General features: G+C 39.2%; 1 protein-coding gene across 1 annotated transcript in view; it reads right to left on the bottom strand.

The window, feature by feature from the left end:
* The window catches only part of LOC146333309 (neural-cadherin), a 299893-nt gene that overhangs the window by 127837 nt on the left and 146397 nt on the right, over positions 1 to 25659 (bottom strand). The window contains exons 24-25 of the mRNA XM_084722064.1: positions 23778 to 24007; positions 7798 to 8075 (exon numbers count right to left, since the gene is read on the bottom strand). Of these exons, the coding sequence (XP_084578190.1) occupies positions 7798 to 8075; positions 23778 to 24007 (508 nt within the window). The remainder of the gene's footprint in view (positions 1 to 7797; positions 8076 to 23777; positions 24008 to 25659) is intronic.

The raw sequence follows: 25659 nt of genomic DNA, 5'->3' as shown, positions 1-25659 counted from the left end.
AAACTAACGTGATGGTTAATGACATTGACATCAACCAGGTGCTCTTATAAAATTAAACAATTGTCTATACGTAAAACAGGAGAGTCTGTGTTTCTCTGTGAGAAACTTTCAGATCTTCTCACAGCAGAGTGAACAGGTGAGGGAGGAGAGGAGGACAGACTGATCACTAATCAATCGCGGATGCCGTCGTCCTCTCAGACTGATTAAAAAACATAAAAATGTCAAAGTTGGTGACAAACCAAACCTGGGTGTCCACACAAATAAAGTCTTTGTGTGAAACACTGCAGAGTGTAACATCGTGCTGTTTAAAGACAGTCATTGTCATTAGTTTGACAGAGACAGAGGGTCGTGTCTAGAAGGGAACCCTAGACCTGCGAAAGATCGCGCGAGTTTGATTATTTTAGTAGAAATAACAAACACAAATCTTGCGAGAGTTGCGCAAATAAAGAGTTACCTTCTAGACACGAGCGAAAAAGGTGCGCAGCTCCAAAAATAGAAAATCATGTCGCGGTGCCGATGTTTTTAATGTCGTGGGCCGCCATAAATAAAACACTATTCACTGATCCACAGAGAGTCACTGAAACACTGATCACTGACCTGCTGTGATGAAAAAAATACTCAGATTCTTTACTTAGGTATTTTTACATTGTGGTATTAGTGTTTTTACTTAATTACAATTTTAAAACCTTGCATGTTATTGTTTCCTTTTTTGAAAAATCTAAATTTTTATTGCTGTTGTTGTACTTTAATGGTATTCTTGTTGGTATTTTTTGATGACTAAATACAGACCTGCAAACTCATAAGAGGAGAAAAAGGTGGCATGTTGGTAAACCAGTCCCCTGTTGGGGGTCTGGGAGCGTCTGTCCTGCTCCAGAAGAAAAATGTTGTGATTTTAACATGTTAACAAAACATTCTGGTGACTGTTTCAGTTAAAAGAATTAGTAACATCTTCTGTTTTTGGTTTTTGCAGACATTACTACCTTTACTTTTACCTTTGTGCTTGAAAAAAAAGTAGAAAGTAAAGTAAAAACAGTAAATGTAAATCTAAATACATAGCATAATACAAAATATAAATACATGTAAGATCGTGATAAAATTGAAATCGTGATTTTCTAATAAAAAAATTGTGATATGATATTTTTGCCATATCGCCCACCCCTACGGTTGATACAAGTATAAGTTTAGGCATGAGTACCATTTTAAAGTGAGGAGCACATACAGAAGAAAGCTCATTAGCTGTGTTCCAAATCACATACACTTTCATTTTATTTCAAATTGTGCACTACAGACTGCGACAGATGACAGCAAGAGGGTCTAAAGTTCAAGGTGTGATGTTATGACAAAGTAGTATGTCCCAACTGTATGTGCACAGCATGCAACAGTACATGCTTTGTAAGGGCAGCTGCAGTGTTTACTAAAAGCAAAAAGAAAGCGATGTGAACTGAAGCTCATGTTTAAGAGTCCACGGTCATTTGAAACAACCTTTAGAGACAGTAGGAAATTCTGAGAAGAAAGAGAGGAAGGAAACACAACTGAGTTGAACCAGTTCAAAACTATTTGTATGTGCTTTTCTGTTTTTCTTGTGTCCTCCAACAACACAAATTTTCAATTATCTAGAGTTAAATTTTGGTTGAACCTTAATAATCCTTGTGGAGAAATTTGTCCTCTGAATTTGAACCATCTGACTATTGCAGCACACAAGTTTTGTAAGATGTGTCTCACCCAGGCAGATGAAATTTCAAGCAGCCCCCTTCTCCTTTTCCCTTGTACATCTGCCTGACATTGTGGTGTCATCCCTGTTTCAATGGCAGTGGCTTCTCTGTCAGCATGTCAAAACTGCAAAGAAAACTCTTGTTCCATTTTCACATCATGTCTTGTCTAGCCCACCTGCTACTCATCTAAGTTTTGCTGTTTTTCTGGGCATGTGAGTGAGTGCCCATATGCAAAATTATATAATGTATGGTTGAGCTGTGGCATTGGTATTAGAGGATGAATGCAACAGCCATTCAAGTTCTGAATTGTTGCTGGAGGCAAAAACTCAGACTTGGGCATGAGGACGCTGGAGTTAATAAGGGTATTTTGTACACAGGAAATTGACTGTCTCCAGCTGTCCCAAAGTTATTTTGCTCCAAATTCCATGAATGCAAGAATGCCAAGGAAGAGTAGTTAGGAAGTGAGTGGGAAGAGATCTTGACACATCTATATTCCTTGCTGCATTCTTGGTCTTAATACATATTTTACATATTAAAAAAATGTAAAAATTCATTCTGAATCCAATTATCTTTGATTGAAATAGCTAAATGAGCCTAAAAAGAAAAGCTGAAATGTTTTGGACATCCATCTCCTCTTAGCAATGACCTCTTTGTTTTGTGGTAATATCCTGTGGCCAGTTTGTTTTTTTCAGTTTCATTCCACTCTCCCAAGAAGCACAGAGAACTCTGATGCTGTCTCAGTGAAGCACTGTTATCTGCAATTTAACAATCAGAAGTCTTCACCAAAACTTTTGGGCCTGTGAAAAATATACCCAAACTTGACATGCTTAAATTAAAAGACGAGAACTTGGTTACGGTAAATAATCCTCAGCCAAAACGTGGTTGACCAGAACAGACTCAAACAGAGAGAGAACTTTAACACTGGCAGCAGCACGATGCCCCATCAGTTAAGGAGCAGCCTCAACCAAAATCAGTAGCAGTTATGTTTTGCTCCTGATGCACCATATTATCAGACATGGACCCACTCAATTTGACATGCTGACACATTGACACACAAACTGAGACCTTCAGCAATACAACCTTCTCTGACTGAGTTGTGTCTGGTCTTGTTTACTAGGAACCACATGGCTCTACTTTGCAAAATTCCAGTTTTCCACCCACTTCTGCAGCCACCAAATCTAAATGAAAAGTTGAAGCATCAGGGCAGCCAGTGGCACTTTGCTGCATCCCCCGTCTAACTTCAGCTGTTCTATTTCAACCAATGGCAAAAAAAAGTTGATATATACATATGTACATATATACATATATATCAGGCAGATAAATTGTTGACCCAATACCGAGAAATTTATACTATTATTTTCTAATAATTAAATTTTAAATAAAAAATAGAGCTAATAATACAAAGTCAAATTATCTTAATTGATTAAACAAGTGTAGCATCTGTACACTCCGACACAGTAGATGGTGGTGTGCACCTTAAAAACTGTTTTGCAATCTTGCAATCCACCAATAGACAGAGAAGAATAAAAAGATGAAGAACGGGAACAGGAAGAGAAAGAGGGAGAAGAAGAAGAAGAAGAAGAAGAGGAGGAAGAAAAAGAAGAAGAAAAAATTGTGCATCAGAAATCTTCAAGGGGGAATGCACGTGCAAAATTTCATGGTAATCCATCCAATAGTTGCTCAGATATTTCACTCTGGAACCAACATTACCATCCCTTAGGTCATGCCTCTAGCATGGTCAAAAAAAAAAAACAATCAGTGAATTGTGTTTCCCCAAAACGCATTTTGCTGATGCAAAATAGTTATATATGAACATGATAATGTGCTGCCTCAATGGAAGTGTTCTCACTTGACCAAACAAATCAAACTAATGGTGAGTAAACATTCAAATTTAAATAAACTCCCTCAACTATGCTTGGTGTAACTGCACCCTTCTTGCCTCATACTGTAGCTGAAGCGGCCAAGACTGCCAATGTGTCCCCACTCAAATTTGCATTTTCTCTACCAAATGAAGATGTATGTTCAGCTGTAACAGCTGTGAACAGCTGTAACAGGGTCCAAGAATTCCCTTTAGCATGAATTAAAAAAAATACTAATTGCAACTTCACTTTAATTCATTCATCTACAGTTGAAACATGCCAGTGAGAAACAGCATACTCTGTTAATGAGCAAAATAAGTGTGGAAAGACCTGGGAGTTCAAATTAAGAGCTCGGCTGTTAAGGGATTATTAGAGCATTTGCTGCCATAGTATTAAATAAAAGTTTCCTTTAGTGACACTGTCATTTGTTCTGATGGGTTCATTTCCATCCTATTTTTTAATCACTAACATCATTTGAGAGAGAGTTTGCCTCTAAGCTGAACACAGCATGAACACACGCGCACACAGTCACACACAAACACCACAGGCATGTTTCCTTCATCTCTACGGCACATGCAGTCTCAAAAGCATATGCTTTGAGGTTATGTTCACTCTTTTAATTCGCTTTTAATTCCTCCCTTCACATTCATCTTCTCCTCTGCTCCCCTCCTTCTCTCATAAAACATCACACCAGTCTTTATTCTCTGTGGCTAGAAATGACTAAAAGCTGGAAATGAGCTGAAAAACATTAAATGTGATAAGTGCTCATTGTCTCCATCTTGATATTCCTCTGATATGTCCCTTTGAGCTTCTTTGCAGTCAGTAATGTAGCAGCAACAGCCAAAGTGGAACCTGATTTACTGTGTCAAGCTTCTTTCCTACATATCCAAACAGCACATCCCACATTGTACAGCTCTTAAGTCTGGAGGCCAGGTACAAAACCAGCTGAGCTGCAGCACTGGGAATTCTTCTTGTCTGGCAGAGCCAAAAAAGTTGGCATAAAACTAGCGCTACAAGATGTTTACTGATCTTGATGCACCGGGAGAGAGCGTTCAAACCTCAGAATGGGCCTGCTATCTCAATGTGTGCTTTCTTTTTCAATGATGGTATGAGTTGTTTCTCTAGATCTGCTCCCCTGAGCCTGATTCTGCATGCAAGATGTAGGATGAGCAGAGCAGTGCAGAAGCTTACAATCACTCTCAAACACATCTCTAATGTCCTGAGATTATTCATTTATGAATACCATTCCAATTAATTGATCATATTTTATTATAATTTTAAGCTTCTCAAATAGCAAAGATGTCAAGTTGTACATGGCGGGAGAATCTTTCTACCAATATTACTGGATACTGCATGATATGTCAACTGGAATGTTAATTTAACAATTCCTCTTCAGGGCAACATGGTCTCAGTAAAACATACTGTCCAAGAGTTTGCATATATCTACATATTTTTTTGCCACTATCTAAATTATACAAGTAATTTGCAGGGTTCTTGTGGTTTTTGCAAAAACATTTTTGTACCGTAAACCAGTGGTTCTCAAATATGGGTCCATGGGTCTGTGAATGCCTGTAATAAGCAGGATAATATGAGTTTATGGCAAAATAAACCCTTTCAGGGTGAGTCCTGCGTCACCCTATTGAGGTTTACTTCACTATGATGACCAGTTCACTGTATCCCTCTTAATCTTTCTCCCACCAGTCATCCATGCATCACCCACACGTCACCCATTATAGTTTTCGGTGTCAAGAGGGTCAGTCAGAGATTGCTAAGATGGACGGATTCTTAAAACAACCGACTGCTATGGCAGTAAATTATGTTGATGAAAAACAATAGTAAGGAAATACAATGAGCATCTTCAATATGGCCTAAATGAAATTGACAGGAGGCAAAAACGTTTTATGCATATTCTGTGTTGACATGATGAAATTATCTTTAAGATATGTGTGATATCTTTCAAAACATTTCTCTTGTGCTGCTTTTTCACATAACTAATTAGTGTACAAAAACACACAATGTCAAATTATTCCTGGACATACCTGGGGTCCCTGGTATATACGAGAAAAAATCCAGAACCTCTGCCACAAAACATACCAAGCAAAACTATATATTCAGGACAGCCTGTCTTTTTCTGAATGTCTAAGGCACTAAATGGCCTCGTCCTCTTTTATATCACAGACTCCCTATCGTTTTATGATCGTCCACGAACCCTTAGATCCTCCACAGCTGCTCTTTTAACTATTCCCAAGGTCGTCACATAAACCTGTGGGGATGCTTCTTTTAACCACAACAGCCCAAAAATATGGAACGCTCTGCCTTTAAATATTAGACTTGCTGACTCAGTCGACAGTTTTAACCTCAAAACATATCTGCTTAATATAGCCTATAACAAGCAGCTGTCTGTTTTAATCTTTCTAAAGAAACTGTTTATGCTATTTCAGAAATAGTAACAGTCCTTCTTCTCTTCCTCCTTGTGTATGTGTGGTTTCTAACTTGTGCTTGAGGTGCTTTTGTTGCTGAATTATTAAGTTCTTTGTGCTGCATTCTGTGCATGAAAGGTGCTATTAAATAAAGTTCATCTGGCGTCAGTTTTTTGAAAGCCATTATTAACATAGTTAATGTATGGTGAATAATCAGGCTGGTTCTACATTGGGTAAGTAACTATGATATATTAAAATTTCTGGGTTTTCAGAGTTGATCATACATTATCCAAAGAGCTACATCATTGTGCTAATTACCTGTCAATACTGGCAACATTGGAAATCAAAGCAGGCTGCAACTTTCAAGCAGGCGAGGTTATTTCCGCAGTTCACATCGGATGAGTCAGACCAATCAACTCAACATCTTGTTTCATACAGAAAAATGTCAGACCACAGAGAAAAAAAAATATATACAGTCTCAAATCCATTTCATGAGACCTTTTAGTTGCTATGTCTTCCTGTAGGTCAGATCTGCCACAGTACAGAGACCTCACACCAACAAACTCTTATTTTTTCCTGCCAGCAGCGGATAAGAGCATATTGAAGATATCAGAATTGTTGTTTGTTGCCAAATGTGAAATGACAAGGACATTTTTATTTTATACATTATGAGTTTCCATTGTAATAAAGTATTGCTGCACTGTTTTGATGATATAATGATTTTGGACATCAGCAATGTACCAATTTTCCTGTGACAGTTGCACTATGCTAATGAGTGTAAATAACATGGAACATGGATGAACGTTGGCATTTCTAAATGTCTTCTCTAACTAAATAGAGACAATGACAGTGCATGGAGCTTTACTGATGCATTATCTGCGTAATTAAAGAGCACTGCGATCTGCGTACTGACAACCAACTTGCAGTAGCAAAGTTTTTCAGAAGTGAGACATCTCAAAATGAGGCTTCATCTTTTGCAGGTCAGTTTGAACAGACACTATCTGGCACAAGCAGGAGAAAGACAAAGGTTAAAGTAATTATCTCAGTTTTTAACCTCCATCACCAGGCAACTGTAAACACAGTGAGAGAAACAAAGAGAGGAACGAAAAGGAAACAGAAACCTGAACTAGCCTGAAGTGTTTACCAAGCTGCCTACATGACTTCAACTTTAATCTCTAAATACACTAACACACACACACACACACACACACACACACACACACACACACGAAGGAAACATACATGCACGCACAAAAATTACCCTTTGCACTCTTCCATCACCACTCCATAACTCTTATTGTCCCAGATCAATGTATCTCACTGTGCTGACCTCCTCAACCACAATTGTATCTCGTGAGAAACAAACATTGGAATAATTTGGTCTGTGATTTTCTAAGAAAAAGGGAAGAAATGAAATATCGCATGTCATATTTTCTTTCTTTGATGAAGGCAAAGTCAAGACTGATAAAGGAAAGACAAACAGACTTGATACATAGTGTGTTCGAAAATATAAATTTTTGAACACAAGTGTCATGTTTATTTCTCATGTAAAGAGTTTCAGAATATTGCATCATTGCATTCATTTATGTATGTTTTTACTTTTTAGCAAAAAAATTAAACCTAACCACTTCCATCTGCACTAATTCCTTCAGGCTCTGCTGCCTGAGGGCGTGCAGGTAACCATCATAATATAACTGGAATAACAAGAGTAATTTGTTGCCCTACTTATCATTAGTTGTTATGAGCTTTCTACTACACTCTGCCCTTCAGGCTCTGTTTTGAATGCGGTGTTCATTTTCAACTCACCTGTAGCCATGCTGAGTGTCCACACACACGCCACCGTTGAAGCAGGGGTTTCTGGGATATGCGGCGCAGGGCTGGTGGGACTGCTCTCTACCTGGGCAGGAGCACACCGCTGTGGATTCCACTGTCACAGATACAAGACTCATAGTCCCACAATCCACCACTGTGGGCGTGTCCCGCACGTTCAAAACGTTGGTGCAGCCACTGGCCCCGGCGCACTCTGAGGTAGGACACTCGTCTACCCGGATCTGGAACACGCTGATCTGCAGGAATGACTGGAGCTGGATGGAGAAAGAAAGAGCAGAGGAAACCAGATACTGACTACAGAGCTGACATGATACTGATGGAACACAAGGTGAAGCTGACCTGTACCCCACAGATTAGAAGTAGTTCTACAGAGTGTTTCTCCAGCCCATACTCTAGTTGTCAAATGTTCACCACTCCCCTTTGTGTCTTATACAGCTGTACAAGGTAACCTTTATGGTCTTTATGAGGCACACTAGGATTTTGGTTTTACTTTGATACCAATACCAAGTTTGGTATCATGGTACTCAAGAAATGATATTTTAAACTGAACCACTACTGGTTCTAATAGATCAGAAACAATGTCCACTAGGGACAGCAACCCTGGATGTACAGCATGCTGTTGAAAATTCATGTGACCCACAGGGTGCTGAAAACACATTTACAGTGAAATATGAGCTATTTCATTTTAATTTCATACATATGAGAGCAAATTGCTAATTTATGGTTATATTCATTGGATCAAAGGTTAATATTATATAACTGCCCTGCACAGTGCTCATGTGTTATTTAGTTCCAAAACTACATATTATGGTTCTACTAACAGGCCATTTACACTTAAATGTTATTCCAGCAACCCAATCATATTTTGTTTTTGTTTTTTTTTTGCTTTGGTTTGTTTTGTTTTTTTATTCAGGTTCATAAGGTTCACTTTGGGTTCTGTTATTATCTCTAAATTTACAATGGGACTCAATGGAAGACTGGCTGTCTCACACTTATAGAGTCACAGTAGTTTAGAAGTGACTAAATGCAGCTAGTGCTAGTATCCCCCTGTGCTCAATAGCTACTTATCATTTTAAAAGCACCATAATGAGGTGGCCTGGTAGTTCAGTTGGTAGATTATGCGCCTGAACTGTTGGTTCGACTCCTGGCTGCAGTCCTTTGCTGCATGTACCCCCACCCATCCTCACTTCAACTGTCCTATCAAATTAAAGGCAAAAAAGCCTGAAAAATATATAAAAATGAAACACCCAATTAAAAAGGCAAAAGTGTATTAAGCACAAGTGGAAAATAATCAACCTTAGCAGAAAAATGTGTATGTTTTGTGGGGTTTTGCAATGTGTGGGAAGGACTGGGCAGACTGAGCCACCACTCACTCACTGACAAGACAGTTGCTGAGCTCCAGAGAGCTGTAGGGGAGAGAGTCGAACCCTCTGGTGGAATAAACTCCACTAGTCACATCAGATTCTGCTCTGATCTGGTGTACATTACTTCCTAAATGTACAGACAGTAGAGGGGAGGAAAAGAAGTGAGACTGGAGCGAGATAACAGAAAGAACCACAGTGTCTTGACTGTGCTGATCAGTCAGGGACTGAACTGAACACAGACACACCCTCTCTACCTGTGCAAGACGAAAATTGGCTTCACTCTCTGTGTGAACACACTAAAACTGACATACAAGAAATACCAAAAGTTGAGAAATTCCAATACTGAATCATATTTAATAAAAAAAAAAGTATCAAGAAAGTGCCTACATTTTAGTATACTGTGCAGCACTAGTGCACCATGTGACATACTTTGATTATGTCCTGTCACATGTGACATAACACACTTATTTTAACTCAAACCATGATGCTTTCCTAACTAGTAGGAGTAGTTTTGATGCCTCCACCTGACCAAATGGGGATCTTTCACAATGTGCTACACAATGTGTACAAAAAAGCATTCCAGCAGAACCCTTAGAGCTCAGTTGGTAGGGTGTGCGCCCCATATACTGAGTCTGTTAGTCCTCTGCAGTGGCTGCTGGTTCGATTCCTGCCTGCAGCTCATTTGCTGCATGTCATCCCCTCTCTCACTGACTTCCTGTCATGTCTTCAGCTGTCACTATGATTAAAGGCAAACAACCCCAAAAAAAAAAAAAAATATATATATATATATTAAAAAAAAAGCTTTCCGGCAGCATCTCATGTAGACACTAAAGGGTAACTTGTCCACCAGTATGAGATACTGAGAAGCGTTACAAGGACATCAGTATTTGATGACCTTGAATGAAAATTGGTTGGTTTCTCCTTTGCAAAGGTACTTCTGCCCAGCAGTAGGAGGTGCGAGTGTCATGCCAATGAACCCTTACCAACTTCCCACCCACAAAAACTGTCAACTGTGCTCATCACTGGATACAAACAGGCCAGGTTCACGAACCTGGGTCTCATCAGTTATGGGCAAGTGTGTTAAAATATTAAAGTTACCTGACATAACAACATAATGAAACACCACTTGTTAGTACTTTAGTTAGTCAACCTTTATAATTATTCATTGCATGCCTACTTTCCTGGAACAAGGCATGCCCTTTCAGTGCATGTTGTATCTCTACTGCTTTCAAACTGCATATTGAGCAGCACTGTACAGCTTTTATTGCGATGCAGCTGCAAGGATGAGATATGCCTATGGTTTGGCTTTTGTTTAAGACTTTGTTCAGACTGCAAGGAATTCAGATTTGTCCCTCAAATCATATGTTAAAAACAGACTGTCAGTACCGTTATTTGCAATTGACAAGATCTGATTTTTTTTGTCCAGACTGTATATATAGAAATGGACAATGTGAGAGCTCCATAAGAGTTAAGCTAAAGCATCTTGATCGCCCCCTAGTGGCGAGACATGGGCCAAATTAAAATATCAAAGTACACTTCAAATACATTTTTCCGAAATATGGTGTCTGTCATTTTAGGTAGTTCTTATCACTCTGATGTTTGTTCAAGTGTTCACATTTCTGATCGATTTGTTTTAGTTAATTATTTGTTCCTATAAAAACAGGACTGCATGCCATGATTGACAGCTGAGCTCTGCTCGTAATTCAGTCGGACAGCTATGTAGGTGGGAACTCGAAAGTTTGGCTCCAACATGGGACACTACTGCGCAGATCACCAGCGCATGATGGCAGCACTCATATCTGGGATATTTTGGCTTCAGTTTTGTATAGTGGAGAAAAGTAAAATACGGATGCATCTTTTATTTATGTCAATCACCATCACTACCCTATCTGTATAGGTTGCTGTAGCAATGACCTCTCCAACTCTGAAGCATGAGAAATGGAAATCCGTCCTCTTGCCATAAAAACATCTGCGGTGTCAAGTTGCAGTGCAGAACATGTCCATAACACCAGACAAAGCCAGCGACAGAGGAGGCTGGTATACATTGCGATGTTCAGCCACTCTGGGTCCCTCAGAATTTGATGTTGTCATGTGTCATGTTGGGGAGTGATGCAAAAGCCAAGATAAAATCTGCACACTGTGCGTGCAGATTGGAATCACATGTCAAACTACCTTTAAATGTGGCTTGGAGCCAATTTTCAAAAAGTGCTGACGAGGACTTCTAAAACCAATCTGGATACAATCTGGACAAGCATAAAACAAATTTGGGCTAGTATACTTAACAAGGACTTGGTTAAAAACTTACATTTCATAAACAATAGCTTCAATCACAACTCTGATGGCTGGTTCACACTACATGCTTGAGCAGTGTGTGTGTGTGTGTGTGTGTGTGTGTGTGTGTGTGTGTGTGTGTGTGTGTGGCAGGACCTGTTGGTTTTTATTCCAGCACTCAACAGTAACGGGTTAGAACAGCCACACAGCCCACATGAGCACTGCTGCTCATGCATGGCTGCAAACTTTCTCCAAAGATTCAGAATCTTCACTATTTTTTCCATCTGCCATGCGGTTCTCAGCAAAAATACCTCTCACTACAGTTTCACTGTTTATATCTGTTGAATCTGTCACAGATATGAAAAAAATCAGGGTGAGGGTATTTTTTTCTTTTTTTCCTCTTTTTCTTTCCTTGTGTTTCCAGCTCTTTCCCTCTCTTCAAAAGTGATATACATAGCAGAAACGCAGCCTGTGGACATCATAGTTTGAATTCAAGTTCACCAGAAGTATATGTAAATATACTCCAGGTACGTACTTTAGATGTAGGTCTAATCTGGATGCCACACAGATGTTAGCACCAGATGGGAGATAGGCATTTGATATGTTCACCTGTATCCCAGTAATCTGTTAACATACTTTGATTCTAAATCAAGGAACATTTGTTGCATTCCATCTGGATCCTTGCAGTAGTTATCTCCCTTTATGGTGCCACATGTCACTTTAAAAAAATAAATAAAAAATACAAATCTAGGACAGACCAATTGATTTCTCAGAAAAGTCAACAGTAAGCCTAAAATGTGCTCAGAGATAGAAAGTCCCAACAGCTGACAGACCCAACATGTGGGACATATGAGCGATCGTAAGCTTATCTGCTATGCTGTACCAGGTGGAAATAAAAAAAACTTGCTAAGGAAAGTTAACTGACTTCATTTCAGCTTTAACATGAAGGCATTTTTGATCGTCTTGTGTACATTTCCATATTTTTATGCTGCAGCTCCAGTAACATTTTATCTTATACATTTACTGATTAGTGTAGTTTTTATCCAAATAACTGATGGTGATAATGAAGTGAATTAATAGTTTGTCCTATGTCACTAACACTTTGTCAGATGTGAGTACATTTGCACAAGGAACATAGCAAAACTCAGTCCAAGACCTGGCATGCAATCCAACACATAACTTTAACCCTATAATCATTGCCCCGTAATGGCAGCTCTTTACTGTAAATGCAGGCGTAAGTAACAATGTCTGGCTAATCTGTTTACACAGACCAATAAACACATGTGCGAACGCAGCAACACCCAGATAAACAACAGAATGCTGATGTGGAAAGCGCATTGAATGTGTGAATATATTACAGTACAGTAGGCAGTTTAGGTCTAAGAAATCAAGCTGTTTTTCTGCACGAGCTCCTGAAAAAGTGGGCTAAACGGTGATGAGGCAGAAAGGAAACTATGACTCTTGAGGTTGAGCAGTTTGATAAAGCACTGGAAGGGAAAATGAAATGGAAATTGAATATGAACTGTAGTGCTGTGGTGTGTGTGTGTGTGTGTGTGTGTGTGTGTGTGTGTGTGTGTGTGTGTGTGTGTGTGTGTGTGTGTGTGTGTGTGTGTGTGTGTGTGTTTGTGGGCTTACACTGGGATGTGCCATCACTGGTAAGAGTGACACTGGTCAAGTAGATTTTAGTTGAGTTTACACACACTCAGTGTGAACTGTGCTGAACCAAAAGAGGGTCATTTCATGTTCAATGTGCTGGACTGATTGGACCTCATTCAGTGGGACTGGATTGCACCCACTAGACGTGCAGTTCACATCTATTCAACTTATTCCCCAAAATGCTCTGCAGTGCATTGGCTGTAACTTTGATAAGGGTTATGTTTTATGGATCATTGTTATTGCTGACTGATGCCTCATATCAGTTGAGCTTCCATTCATTCTGTCCAATTTCAATTTCCAAATGCTTCTATTCATTGGTTTCTATAGACTTTAATGTTGCAGACAGTCCGTACAGCCTTGTGCAGATTAAATTAAACATGGATGAGGGTTTGTGTGGAAGGTTAATGAGGTTTATACCATATCTCTATATATCTACAGTATAAACCCTGTTCCCTGTGTTGTTTGTTACTGGGTGTTACATGACAGCTTGTTTTTGCTATAAATGATCAACCTAACATAATGTAGAGGTGATGTGAGTTGCGCCTTAGAACAGACTGGTTTGTAGGACAGTGCACCAAGAGCAAAAAGTGATTACAGTCAAGGCTGGTGTCACAGTGATGTTCAATCAGAGTCCCTCTATAAAGAATGGCTTTTCTGGCAACCAGTCAAATCTATGAATAAACATGGTACAAATATAATTTGTCTTCACTTACGTTAACAACAAAAATGGGAACAAAACAAATCACATAGGCTTTAGAAGGCTGAGACAGTAACATGGTCCATAGAGACATAAAAGGTATGAGATAAAGTGATCTTTGATGTCTCAACAAATCCTATTAAAAGATCAAAACCAACAATGAATTTATCCTGGTAACATGTACTGTTCAAATGAGTGCATTGATAGCTAAACATAAAAGAAATAACACATTATTTAATTAAAATGAAACAGTGAAGATAGTAAGCAAGATAAAGACATTGCTGCATTTTCCCCTTTTAGGGGTTCTGTGTAAAATAATAGAAAAAAAATCCTACACTTACCCTCTAAAAAGTCACATTAGAATTTTGAATGGATGCATCAGTATGATTTAAATTGCACATTTAGTCACAAAAATAATACTTAAAATAGAGTAGGTCTCTAATGAAACAGGAGGGCATTTACCTTTTAGCCATTATAAGGTAAGTCGTCACTTCTCACCTAGATATAGGCATGTTTTATCAGGTCATGTCATTATCAGGTATAGCTGTGGAGCAAACTTCAATATTTTCTGAGTACTGGCTAAAATGCATGCATGCATTAGTTAAAGAGAAGTGTTAAAGTGAGTTATGAAAAAAATGTGGTTTGTATTAGGGATGTTTCTGGTGACAAATGTTCCTGTTGATAAAATGCAAATTTTAATTTAGACTAATCTACCAGTCTAACAGTAAGAAAACTCCCAGAAAGCAATTAAAATTGAGCACAATTTATCAATTGATTATGTGAAACATTGTATGAAAAAATGAGTGTGTATGAAGAGTCATTTAAAGCTGTTAATCACATTCTACAAAAGCCAAATTGTATTTTAAGTGCTGCTGAAATGCATGGCACCTTGCACTGTGCATTACGAACATTCAAAACTTAACAACAGCTCACTAAATGCTCCAGCTTTTCAAAATGAAGAAGATCACAGTGTCAGCGTTCTCTCAAAACTGCCAGCCTGCCACAAAGTGTGGCTAACATTAGCAGTGCTAGCAGCAGCCTGCTCTGTCTATGCTAGTTTATTCTGAAACAGCCTGCATTCATCCTTACTTTCATTTTCTAGATCAAAATACAGCCAAACTGCACTGGTTTAAGTCATCTGTCCTGCTTTGCTGATAACTACATCCAGGCCACTGGGGCGTTCACGCTGGACGAGAGAAGCGGCTGTCTACCTGCAGCTCTGGCTAGTGGCAGGCATCTGGACAACACAGAGGCTGGAAGCAGTGGTGCGCATGGTTCCCTTTACTGCACCAAACCACAGAGGCCCACTTGATATTGGAATTGCCCATAGATTGGAGGTTACACAGTCAAAAAAGTGGAAGTGGTATCATCACCTCCCCTCACACGTTCAAGTGGATTTGTCCACTCATGACATTAAGCGGGAAATAATTAAAAGAAATCAAGACAAAAAGTGGGGTTTGAATTAAATATACATATTTAAGGGATAAAGGACTGACCAAGGGAATGATTAGAGTGAAAAATGTCTGAGAAAAAAAATCTCAAGGCTGATGCTGGAAAACTTAACACATTATTAAATTTCTCTGCTCTGGAATTTAATTTTGTCAATATTAACACCACTCCCTCCCACAAAAGCTCCAACTTCCATGCCTATATAGAAACTCAGGTTTCATAATGTCAATAAAACCAAAAACTACTGTATGCAGTACATGAAACTGAATGTTAAGAACTGAAGTAGCACATTTTTACATCCACATGGACTTCATACTGAAGAACTTCTGGGCGGAGTATTATTTAAAAGTAAGAAGCTCTTGTTCACTGTCTTAGGCAACGTGAATATATTATACCACTATTCTGATGGACAGATGAGGGAAAAAAACTGATGAAGTCAGGTCAATAGGGTTTCTCCTTAATGTAGGTCAAGTTCTTTGCCGTCTCCTTCCCAGCACAGGATAATGGATCCTTCAAATCCTTGACATTAAAAGCCAATGAGACACACTCATGCAGTGTAGAAATGTCTGCAGTCGGGGGGAGGAGGCAAGGGGGACGATGATTAGGGGGGCAGCAAATGCAGGGAGTACAGACAGGAGGGAGACAGGGTTGCGATGAAGTCAGCGTCATGCTGTCAGGTGGTTATAAAGCAGAGGCCAACGGAGATATTCACCTGAAATAACTTTTGATTTTTGTTCATCAGCCCTCACCCAAACATATACAAACGAAAATAACAACACTGGTCTCATCCTCTTCATGCCATCGACAATTTCTTGTTAGTTTGGGATGCTAATAAGACATTTTAAATTCTAGATAGAAAACTGTTTGTCACTGTTCTGTATGCAGATGGGACCCACTAGAAGCTGAAAGTGACACATTTTCACACAGGAGAGTGGGGTTCGTGTCTGGGATTAATAGTCGACTTAACCGTTATTCAATGCCAACAGTCTTAGTTGATCACGTTTATTTATTTGTGAGTTGCAGAAAAAAGGCCTCAAGTTCTGTTTGGGAACTGCATTTTGCTGTTAGGCCCGGGGGATTGTTGCAACATAGACTTTTTTTCTGGCGCACTCATGCTAACTGTGCTGTAGCTGCCATTTGCAAGTTAGCTCAGTTAGCGGCCCTATGGGATATAGCCTCTAAGGTCAATGGAGGCCGGCTGATAGAGAATACAGCACCTGAGGGGATTTAACAATGGAGCGACTCTGACTCCAGGCAAAATGAAGACGCGATGAGTTCAGGAAAGTTTGTAACTGAGTGACTTAATTTGTAAGTACACATCATCCATAGTGTTGATAAGTCTGCAAGTGTTTGTTTTGTCAAGTTGGAAGTTATTTATTCCCATGTTTCAAAAAGAGTTGTGTGAGGCTGTACTGTGCTGAAATAAATTAACAAAATGTTCAGTTTCCTGCTGGTTGTTCTGACACATTAGGAGTCATGACCCTATTTGCTGTTGGCATTTAACAGGCAGCTTGCTTGATGTTGATATGCCTACTGGTCAACTAGGAAATCTTTGGTGTGGAGAAGTCCTATGCGTGCCCCATGTGAAATCAAAACGTTATTAAACATTTTTAAACAACATTACGTGCGTCATGTGACCTTCACTTTGCGAGTTGTGTCAGGAACATCACATGACATATGCAACATAACAGTTAGTCTAACTACAAACATGGTCTTATCCTAGACCTGCCCAAGTACTTTTTGTGCTGAAACCTAACCAAATTGTGACACAGCATTGTCAATTACATTTTTTTTTTTTTGTCAAGGCCACAGAGAGCACTGCAGAGGGGCATTGGAGCCACAGGTTGCAGACCCTTGCTCTATACAATACAAATCTCCCAACTCTCTAGTCTAAATGTATTTCTCTAGAAAATACTTTATCCTCCATTGGAGTCTTTTAACCCACAAGGCCTAAATGGCTGAAAAGCAATCAGCATTCCCATCTTTTGAATGGAGTCTCCCAAATGTTGAGGAAATGTACAGAGGCATACATCGAATCTTTCAAAGGAGGACCAGCCTGTATAGCAGGCAACAATGGAGCAGAGGGATGTATTGTTCCTTGAACTATTGTTCCAATGCACTGAGAAGCTTCCACAATCCTCTCCACTGCCCTCGGGGCCACATTAATATAATGACAAGATGAACCCCGGTATCCAAGCGCAATACCAATGATTTTTAAAAAGTCGAAAACCAATGCAGTATCATTAAAAGTCAAGTGCAGTGTGCTGGATTGAAAACACTGAGGGATAACTTCCATTATTGAGGAGGAGCAGGGAGGAATAGAAAGACATAGGGAATAAAGTTTTTTTCTTTTTTTTTTTAAATCTCTTACTTCTGAGGCATTACCGGAGAATAGAGAACATTAATAATAAGCGCTGCTTCATCTTCTGCCCCCCCCAACCACCTCCCTTCCCTCCCTCTTTCTTTGCCGTCCACCAGCCCCCTCCCCCCCTCTATCTCTCCAGCTCCCGTTCATCCTCTCCATCTCCACGCTTCACATCTCATTCTGATCAATGTCTTCTCCAGAGAACCTGGCTGAATTCAGATGAAACGCTCGGCGCTCTCCTCACAAATCATACCTGAAAGCCTCGGCTACCTCTCCGCTTACACATCTTTCTTCCCCCCTCTCCACTTCCTTCTGTGGTCATGCTTTTCTCAACCTCAAAACTTCATTCATACACCCGTGTGCTTTTCTCCACTCCTCTAATCCTTTCCTCTTTTATTCCTTGACAACAGTCACATGAAACAAAGAGAGGACCCAGGAAAGAAGCTAGGAGGGAAGGTTGAGTGCGGTGATTGACCTGAACTGACCACCGCGGACATGACTGCACGCCGCACTTAGATAGTTTTTCCCCTAACAGACACATACATGCAAATACAGACTGTCTCATCATTTCCTCTGAGGACACTGGGTCATCGCTCTCCCTTTCCCTCCCTGCTGGTGAAATGCATACAATTCTACTTTCTATGGTTCACGCTCACACACACACACATGCACACACACCTCCTGCCTCCATTCAGACTTTTGAAACGTGAAATGAGGTCTGACTGAGGCCAGCAGCCAGGGAGCGTCAGTGTGATGAAGCGAAACGTTTGTGTTTTACTAACTATATAATGATGATATGCTTCTTTACATCTTGAATTTTGCTCAGCTTGCCTTGTCTGGTGGCTGAAATGTCATTTAAGAAGACAATTTATGACTAAATATAGGAAGATCTATGTCATTTCACACACCCTTCTCAACTGACAGAGCACAGTTGTGGTGGAGTTTTTTCTTTCCCCCTTCTTCGTATGACTACAAAAGCCAAAGTATTACAGGCATAATCCATACCGTGCATTTCTGTTAGAGTCAAATTGGGTTGGATTTAAAAGGATGTTCCACACTCATGGACTATGAATATAGTAGAAATAACATTTTTTTCTAGGGTTGGCCCAGAAAAAACTGCCCAGGACAATGGTCTAAATCAGGCTTCATTTCCCCGTGTCCTAAATAACAGAAATGGCTTGTGTGCTTATTCTAGGTGGAGGATGATCTGTGGAGACCAGTATGTATCACCGACACTAAAAAGAAGTAAAAAATGTTCACTGCAGGTGGCCCGTTTAGACGAACAACGCAGGCTGTGTCTTTGCCAATATGAGTGGGTCTTTTGGGGGAAAAAAGAAAAGAGATTTGGCACATGAATCAGCCACCAATTAAAGAATAGTTCCATCAGAGACTTTTGTAAGGCTGAGGGTTTTTAGACAAGGTGGCAGTCATTTATTAAACACAATGGAATGAATCCTGGCTGGGGCCTTTCTTTGTGGAGTTCACAGGTTCCACCTGTGCTTGCGTGGGTTTCCCCAGGGTGCTCCTGCTTTACACCATCATCAAAAATCTGTATGTTAGCTTTAATTCTCCTGTCAGTGCCTTTGGCCAATGCAATGGCACTGGCAGTGCACTGCACAATGAATGACCATTGCTCAAAATACTTAGGATGGGCCAAATGCAGGAAATCTTTTGGACTATATATTGTTCAATCAAATCAAACTTTATTTGTATAGCACCTTTTATACAGGTTAGTGCAATTCTAATTGTTTTTAATAGATGACTGACAAACCAACAATAACAGCCCACAATTGAGTGAAATAAAAACTATACAAGAAATGGAAATTTAACACAGGTCTCTGGTATCAACTGTATGAAGAATGGGGAGTTGCAGTTTCAAGTGACACTTACTAAGATACAACTATTTCTTCATGATCTTTTGGTTGGTTAATGAAAAAATACAACAGTCATACAGTTTGAGTCATGACATAGTGTCTGTTGTTTGGCTCTTTACTCCAGCACGACTGGTGGTGACACTCAGCTTTAAATGGAGAGTTTTTAGATCCACATCAGATGAATGATATAGGAAGTCCCAAAATTCCAATTGATGGAAAATAATTGTTATCATCATGTTAATGTAATTTGGTTTGAAATTCTCAGCAATAAATTACTTAAGTTTACTGAAGTATTTGAAGTTTACAACCCACAGCCATCAAATTTATCTTCACTTCTCGGTTGCTACAGGCATTTTGTCTTCATTCATCTCTTCAGGAAGTGAAGACATGATCATTCATACTGAGCACCAAGAAAGACAAGAACACACTGCTCTTCCTTTATGTTTAAGATCACTGGATTCCTAAAGTACATTGTCTCAAAGGAGAACTACTTACACTTGCAACCTCAGATTTCCATCACTCTTGTGTTAATTCAAAAAAGCTACCAGTGTTGCGCTGTCCACCAACGCTGTGAGTACCATTAAATCTAATTAAAAGTCGAATGTAAGCACTTTAACATCATAGATGTTGAATTTCAAATCCAGTGTGCTGCAGATTTGCCAAAATCAATTAAAGTATGTAGGCCTTCATGTTTTAAGATTTTCTGACAACACTAGAGGTATGACAACATACTTTTATGATTTCACACCTGCTGTGCACGGTGTGGGTGAATTAAACACCATTTACAGCAGACCAGGGTATTTGGGCAGGTGAGAATGGCTCCACCGTAATCTGGTGGAGAATAACCAGCTGCCTCCTGGTTAAGAGAGCTGTTCCCAGAACTCCTCTGTACCCAGAGGGGGATCAATCAGACTTGGTGCTGGCACTTTTACAAAGATACAGTGTGGTGGGCATTTTGCACCTGCTTTTGATCTGCTTAAGGTTTCAAGTGCTCCACTAACTGTTTTTCTCATGAATACTTCTGCCAACATCAGTGTGCTGACACTAAAGTAGACCATCCTTTCTGCTCAAAAAATATGAGGGTCAGTTTCATCACATCAAATTCTTGACACATTTAGCAGGTTGCTATGTAGTTTTAGTTGACAAATAAATGAAATATCAAATAATAAATGGCTAAAAATTTAAGTATATTATTTAAAGGTATCACCATAGATGCTTGGATTCTTCCAGGACCTGTGAAGCAGCTCTTTCTGTCAGTTTGTGTTGCTAATGTTAGTTCAAGCTGCGACGATGTAGAGCTGTCAACAGTCATTTAGGGGGCGTCCATCAGATATCATTCAGCTAGCTTTTCACTGTCAGATGTGACTCCCTGCAGTCTGTCACTGGGGTCCAAACCAACATAACATTAACATAATGCCAGTTTTGAATGACATGAATGCTAAATTCGAATTTTAAGTAGACCTAGAACAAATGAAAGCTGAATCGGTCCATTTGTCTATTCTAAGTGACTGGTTTGAAAAATAACCCAAATAATCTTTATTAACCTTGAAAGACAACGACTGCAACTTTTAATCAGCTTCTCCTTTTATAGGCTAATACAGAAACAAAATAAATTTGCCTTTGTGCTTTCTAAATGTTTGGTGATATTTAGGCACTAATACATGGTAATTTACAAAAGGTAATCAAAAAGTCAGCAAAACAGGCCTTTTTCTACGGTGGACAAAAGGCGCAGGTGTTCCTACTATCATCAACAATGGCTCAATTGTTCAAGTGTCCTGGCAAGCAATGGCAGTGAGCCATCATACACAATACCAGCACCCTGAAAGTGAAGCAGATAAAGGGAATTCAGTCATCAATAATTTTATTGTTGACACCTGTGCTTTTTATACCACTAAAATTGTCCTCCATGTGAAATTACAATTCAGCATTTGCTCCAAATCTTTCAGTTGCTGCAATTTGTACTGTGTTTATAGTCAGTAAATATAAATGATGCATTTGCAGGTTGCCTCCACCGTACAATCACGTGGATGATGACAGCTTTTCCTTTGCATTTCACCATTTTTTTAAGTTTACACAATAAAGCTTTTCAACATGGGTGACTGTGTAATATCCTAAATTTTAGACAAAAAATAGTTTGTTAGGCTCTACAATCTAAAATACTGAAATGTGGTGTGTAGTTCATCAGGATACCTGTTCTCTAAAAACAAATTAGCAAGTTTGATAATTTATGGGTCTAATGCAACACCTGACAAAACCCATGGGAACACGGGGAGAAAATGCCAAGTCCACAGAGTAAGGACCTGGCTTTATATTTAAACCCAGTATTAGATGTCAATGAAGCTACTGTGACTCATCTGGTATCATCAGCCTTTTACATATTTTTTTGCTGGCTAATTTATGTTAAAGTAATATTGCCATGGATATGAGAACCACATTCACAACCCTGATTACCCAAAACGTCAGTCAAAATATAAAAGCATCCTTTACAGAACAGTTATGAAAGAGAAATGTAGTTAATCAGATTGGAGGTCAGGCCTGGCATATGTCTCTCACTATGTACATTACTTGCACTTGAATGAAACATGATGCAGATAAAAATGATCTAAATCCACCCATTTCTGTACAGTTTTGATGCTCACTTGGCTGCAGCATCTGGTTTTCGTGTCATATACAACTTTGAGCAAAGTGGTGGAAAATAAATAGAGAAAGTTGTCTGGACAAATGAGCATCAGTTTGTAGAAAAATACACACTCCTGATGTTTTTGGGTTCATTTTGTGCTCTGTGTCCACTGGCCTGTTCAGACTGAAATGGAGAGCTGTTTTCAAGTAAGAGAGATCAAAGAATAAATCCCAGGTGTAATGACCATCATTACAAGATGAGCAGTGATCATGCTGTTTAATCAGTATCCTGATAAACCACACCTGCTTGGATTTGTACAGTTAAAATGAGCGTTTCCTGAGGTAGGAAACAGACTGCTTTGAGTTTACAGCAAACAGCTATTGTTCACAGTATTTACGGATGTCAGTAGTGTGCTGCTCTAAAATGAATTTCTTGTCCAGGGTGACTCCAAGATATTTGACACACTGCTCCACTTTAACACTTTTATTACTGATGCAGTTGTGTTTGTGTGCTGGGTTGTGTGTGCAATTTTGACTGTCAGTCCTGCATCCAGCAAACTGAGACAATGTCGCACATTTTGACTGACATGTTTGATTTGTTCGAATTTAACACAGGTTTCAGCCGATACATTGCCAAAAGCAACACTGCTGCCTGGAACCAGCAGGTACAGAGAGAGCACAGCCCTGTTTGGAACATTCACTTTTTCCCACACAGGTATTTCTCTGCGGTTAGGGTTAGGGGTTATCCAGTGCACACTAAAACTGAGCTGCACCAACAAAGATTAATTTAATCTAAGACAAGTTCTGATCACAGTTTAGCAAAACTAGGTTTAAACTGAGTAAATCCACATTTGAAATTGAGCAGAGTTCTGTTGCACAATTAAAACTATTTTCCATTCAGTAAACTAATGTAAACTGAAATGAGAGAGTTCTATCAGATTACTCAAATTAAAATAAATACAAAATTAATCTGAGCTATTTCGAGACGTAACAAGTATAAAAGAGCGGTGTAACTCTTAAATCTAACGCTGCTCTGTATGTGTAACATAGTTGCTAACTAGAAAAAAAAAATCACACTCATGATGACTGTAGGAAAGTTCCAATTTCTCCACCTTTGAGACAAACTTGTTGGCTGAATAAGTGGAGCAAAACAGCAAAAATAAAACCTATCAACTGGTGTGAAAAAAACAGAAGAAGAGCATCATAAAACTCACTGGATTGACTGCAAATTCAGTTTCTTTGAGGAACTGGATTATTTTGCTCAAACCATCTACAATTTTTTTTAATTGTTTAGGTGCAACAGAATTAAATTTAATGTATGCAATAATAAGATCTAAACAGAGGTTTATAAGAGAGGTTTACATTTTTCTTAATAATAAACAAGCTTTAAAGTTTGATGCCACAAAATTTAAAATTTAAATTATATTCAGCTGGGTTTATAAAAATGATCCTTTTGGTGTAATCCAGCCTGATTCGCTGGTTGGATGGTCATGTAGATTATGTGCGTGTCATTCAAGAGATTCCACTTGTCAATAAGTCAAGAACTGGAATGTGAACACTGTCGTCAACAGATCGGCCAACAAAACAACCATGCAGACAGGAATATATTATCTACTTTCAGTGTCGATGTGGTGATAAAGAATAGAAAAACAATGACCTACCTTTTGTTTGTGGGCGGCCAGATAGCCGTGCATTTTCTCAGGCTGGAGGAAGGAGGGGCCACCGTGCACAGCGAAGCGAACATCCAGCATTCGCTCCTTCACATCCATTAGGCTAAAGATGTTGACATCATCAGGTGGAACGGAAAGCATCTCAGACAGGAAGTCCACCAGCAGCTCGTAGCGGCTCCGCTGCTTTCCTCTCAGTTCAATGAATTCCTTTGCTATGATGTCTGAGAAACACACACACACACACATACACACACGTTTGGAATAGTAGACTGTATAGAAGTGGCCTCATTATTTCCACCCCTGCTCAAGGATAAATCCAATTATTTTCAAACTGGGCCCAAGTGCTGCACTAAAAAATAATCCAGAACACTCAGACTGGAGCTGTGATGATAAATTATTGGAAATGGCTCACTTTAGCTGACAAAATCTTCTGTTTGGAAGGATATTTTGTGACCATACTGTATGTGAGTGAGTGAGTGAGTAAGTGAGTGAGTGAGTGAGTGAGTGAGTGAGTATCAGTGAAAACAGTGCTTGAGAGTTTGATTTCAAAACCTAACTGTGCCAATTAAAGGTAATTACACTCTTGACAATTTGTGATTCAATTTCTAATCATACCCAGGAGCAGGCTCTCGAGCAAGAAAGAAATCCTGCTCAACACCAGTCCAGCACCTGTGGTTCAGCATGTCAGAGTAGTACATTTAAGGGTCACATTTGACATTAATAGGTATAAAAACTAAATCATGGCTGAGACTGGGCCAAAGCCAATCAGAAACAACCACGTCAGAAGAATTTTACCCCTGATCACACAAAATACAAGCAGTTTAAACAGAGATTTTCACCACCAAAACTACTTCTTAACTTGGGAAAGGGAAGAAAATGGGATGAAAAATTTGATCTCCTAGTGGTGCTAGTCAAGGTAAGTCATGATGGCACGGGAAAAGTCAGGAGATCACTAATATCAGTTTCATCCTCTGGGTATACACTTCTAATAGCTGTTGAGATATTTCACTCTATCTGTCAAAATGGAAAAAAACAGCATGTAGATTCTGCTGATAGAAAAAGATAAATTGTCTTCACCATCACTGTCATAAAACTGCTGTGTTGAAGAACATAACATATTTCTCTAATAGACTGGGTTTGCACACTGATGGATAAATAACCACAGATGGATACATGTTTCTTTTTTCCACTGAAACACTGCCACATCAAAGGAGTGTATGTATAAAAGATGGCTCCCTCACTAGGAGAGGTTGCACTGGGGTTTAGTCACTTCACAAAGTTGCGGCCGATACTCTTGAGCACATCTGAGAAAATAGAAAGTGAGTGGGAGGAGTGGGAAATAGAGGGAGCTTTTCATCCTTTTGTAATAAGCTGCTTAACTTTGTGTGTTGATGGTCATGACTGCTCTATATTTTCATTTTATCATTATTTCTACGGGAGTTTAATGTTGATTTTAATATATAGCTTGCAAGAATATTACCCAGCATGGAATTTTTTCAACTGCGAGAAGACAGAGTTGAAGAATGCATCCAAGCCTCTTGCTCCTTTTTTCTACACAAGGTATTTTAAGAAATGCAATACTGGATGCTACACAGACAACACAGAACAAATCAAATTTTAAACAAAATCAGTCCCAATGGATTTCTTCAGTGCAAAATGAAAAGTGTCAATTAGAACTTATATTCACTTATTTAGGGACTGTCCTTAAATTGCTAAGTTTTTGTCATGTAAAGCGAAGGAGTTGAATACAATTCTCAAATGTAATAGCTGTATGATCCAGGGGCTGCCATCCCAAGCAGGAGTCTTGCACGCTTAGAAATCTAATTTGTTAGAAAAACTACTTTCCCTAGCTAGCAAATGCATACTATTTAAC

Source organism: Lutjanus erythropterus, chromosome 1 (genome assembly GCF_056507025.1).
Source record: "Lutjanus erythropterus isolate fLutEry1 chromosome 1, fLutEry1.hap2, whole genome shotgun sequence".
Taxonomy (NCBI): Eukaryota; Metazoa; Chordata; class Actinopteri; order Lutjaniformes; family Lutjanidae; genus Lutjanus; species Lutjanus erythropterus.
Note: the sequence above shows the minus strand (reverse complement) of the source record. Positions and strands in the feature narration are given on the sequence as shown.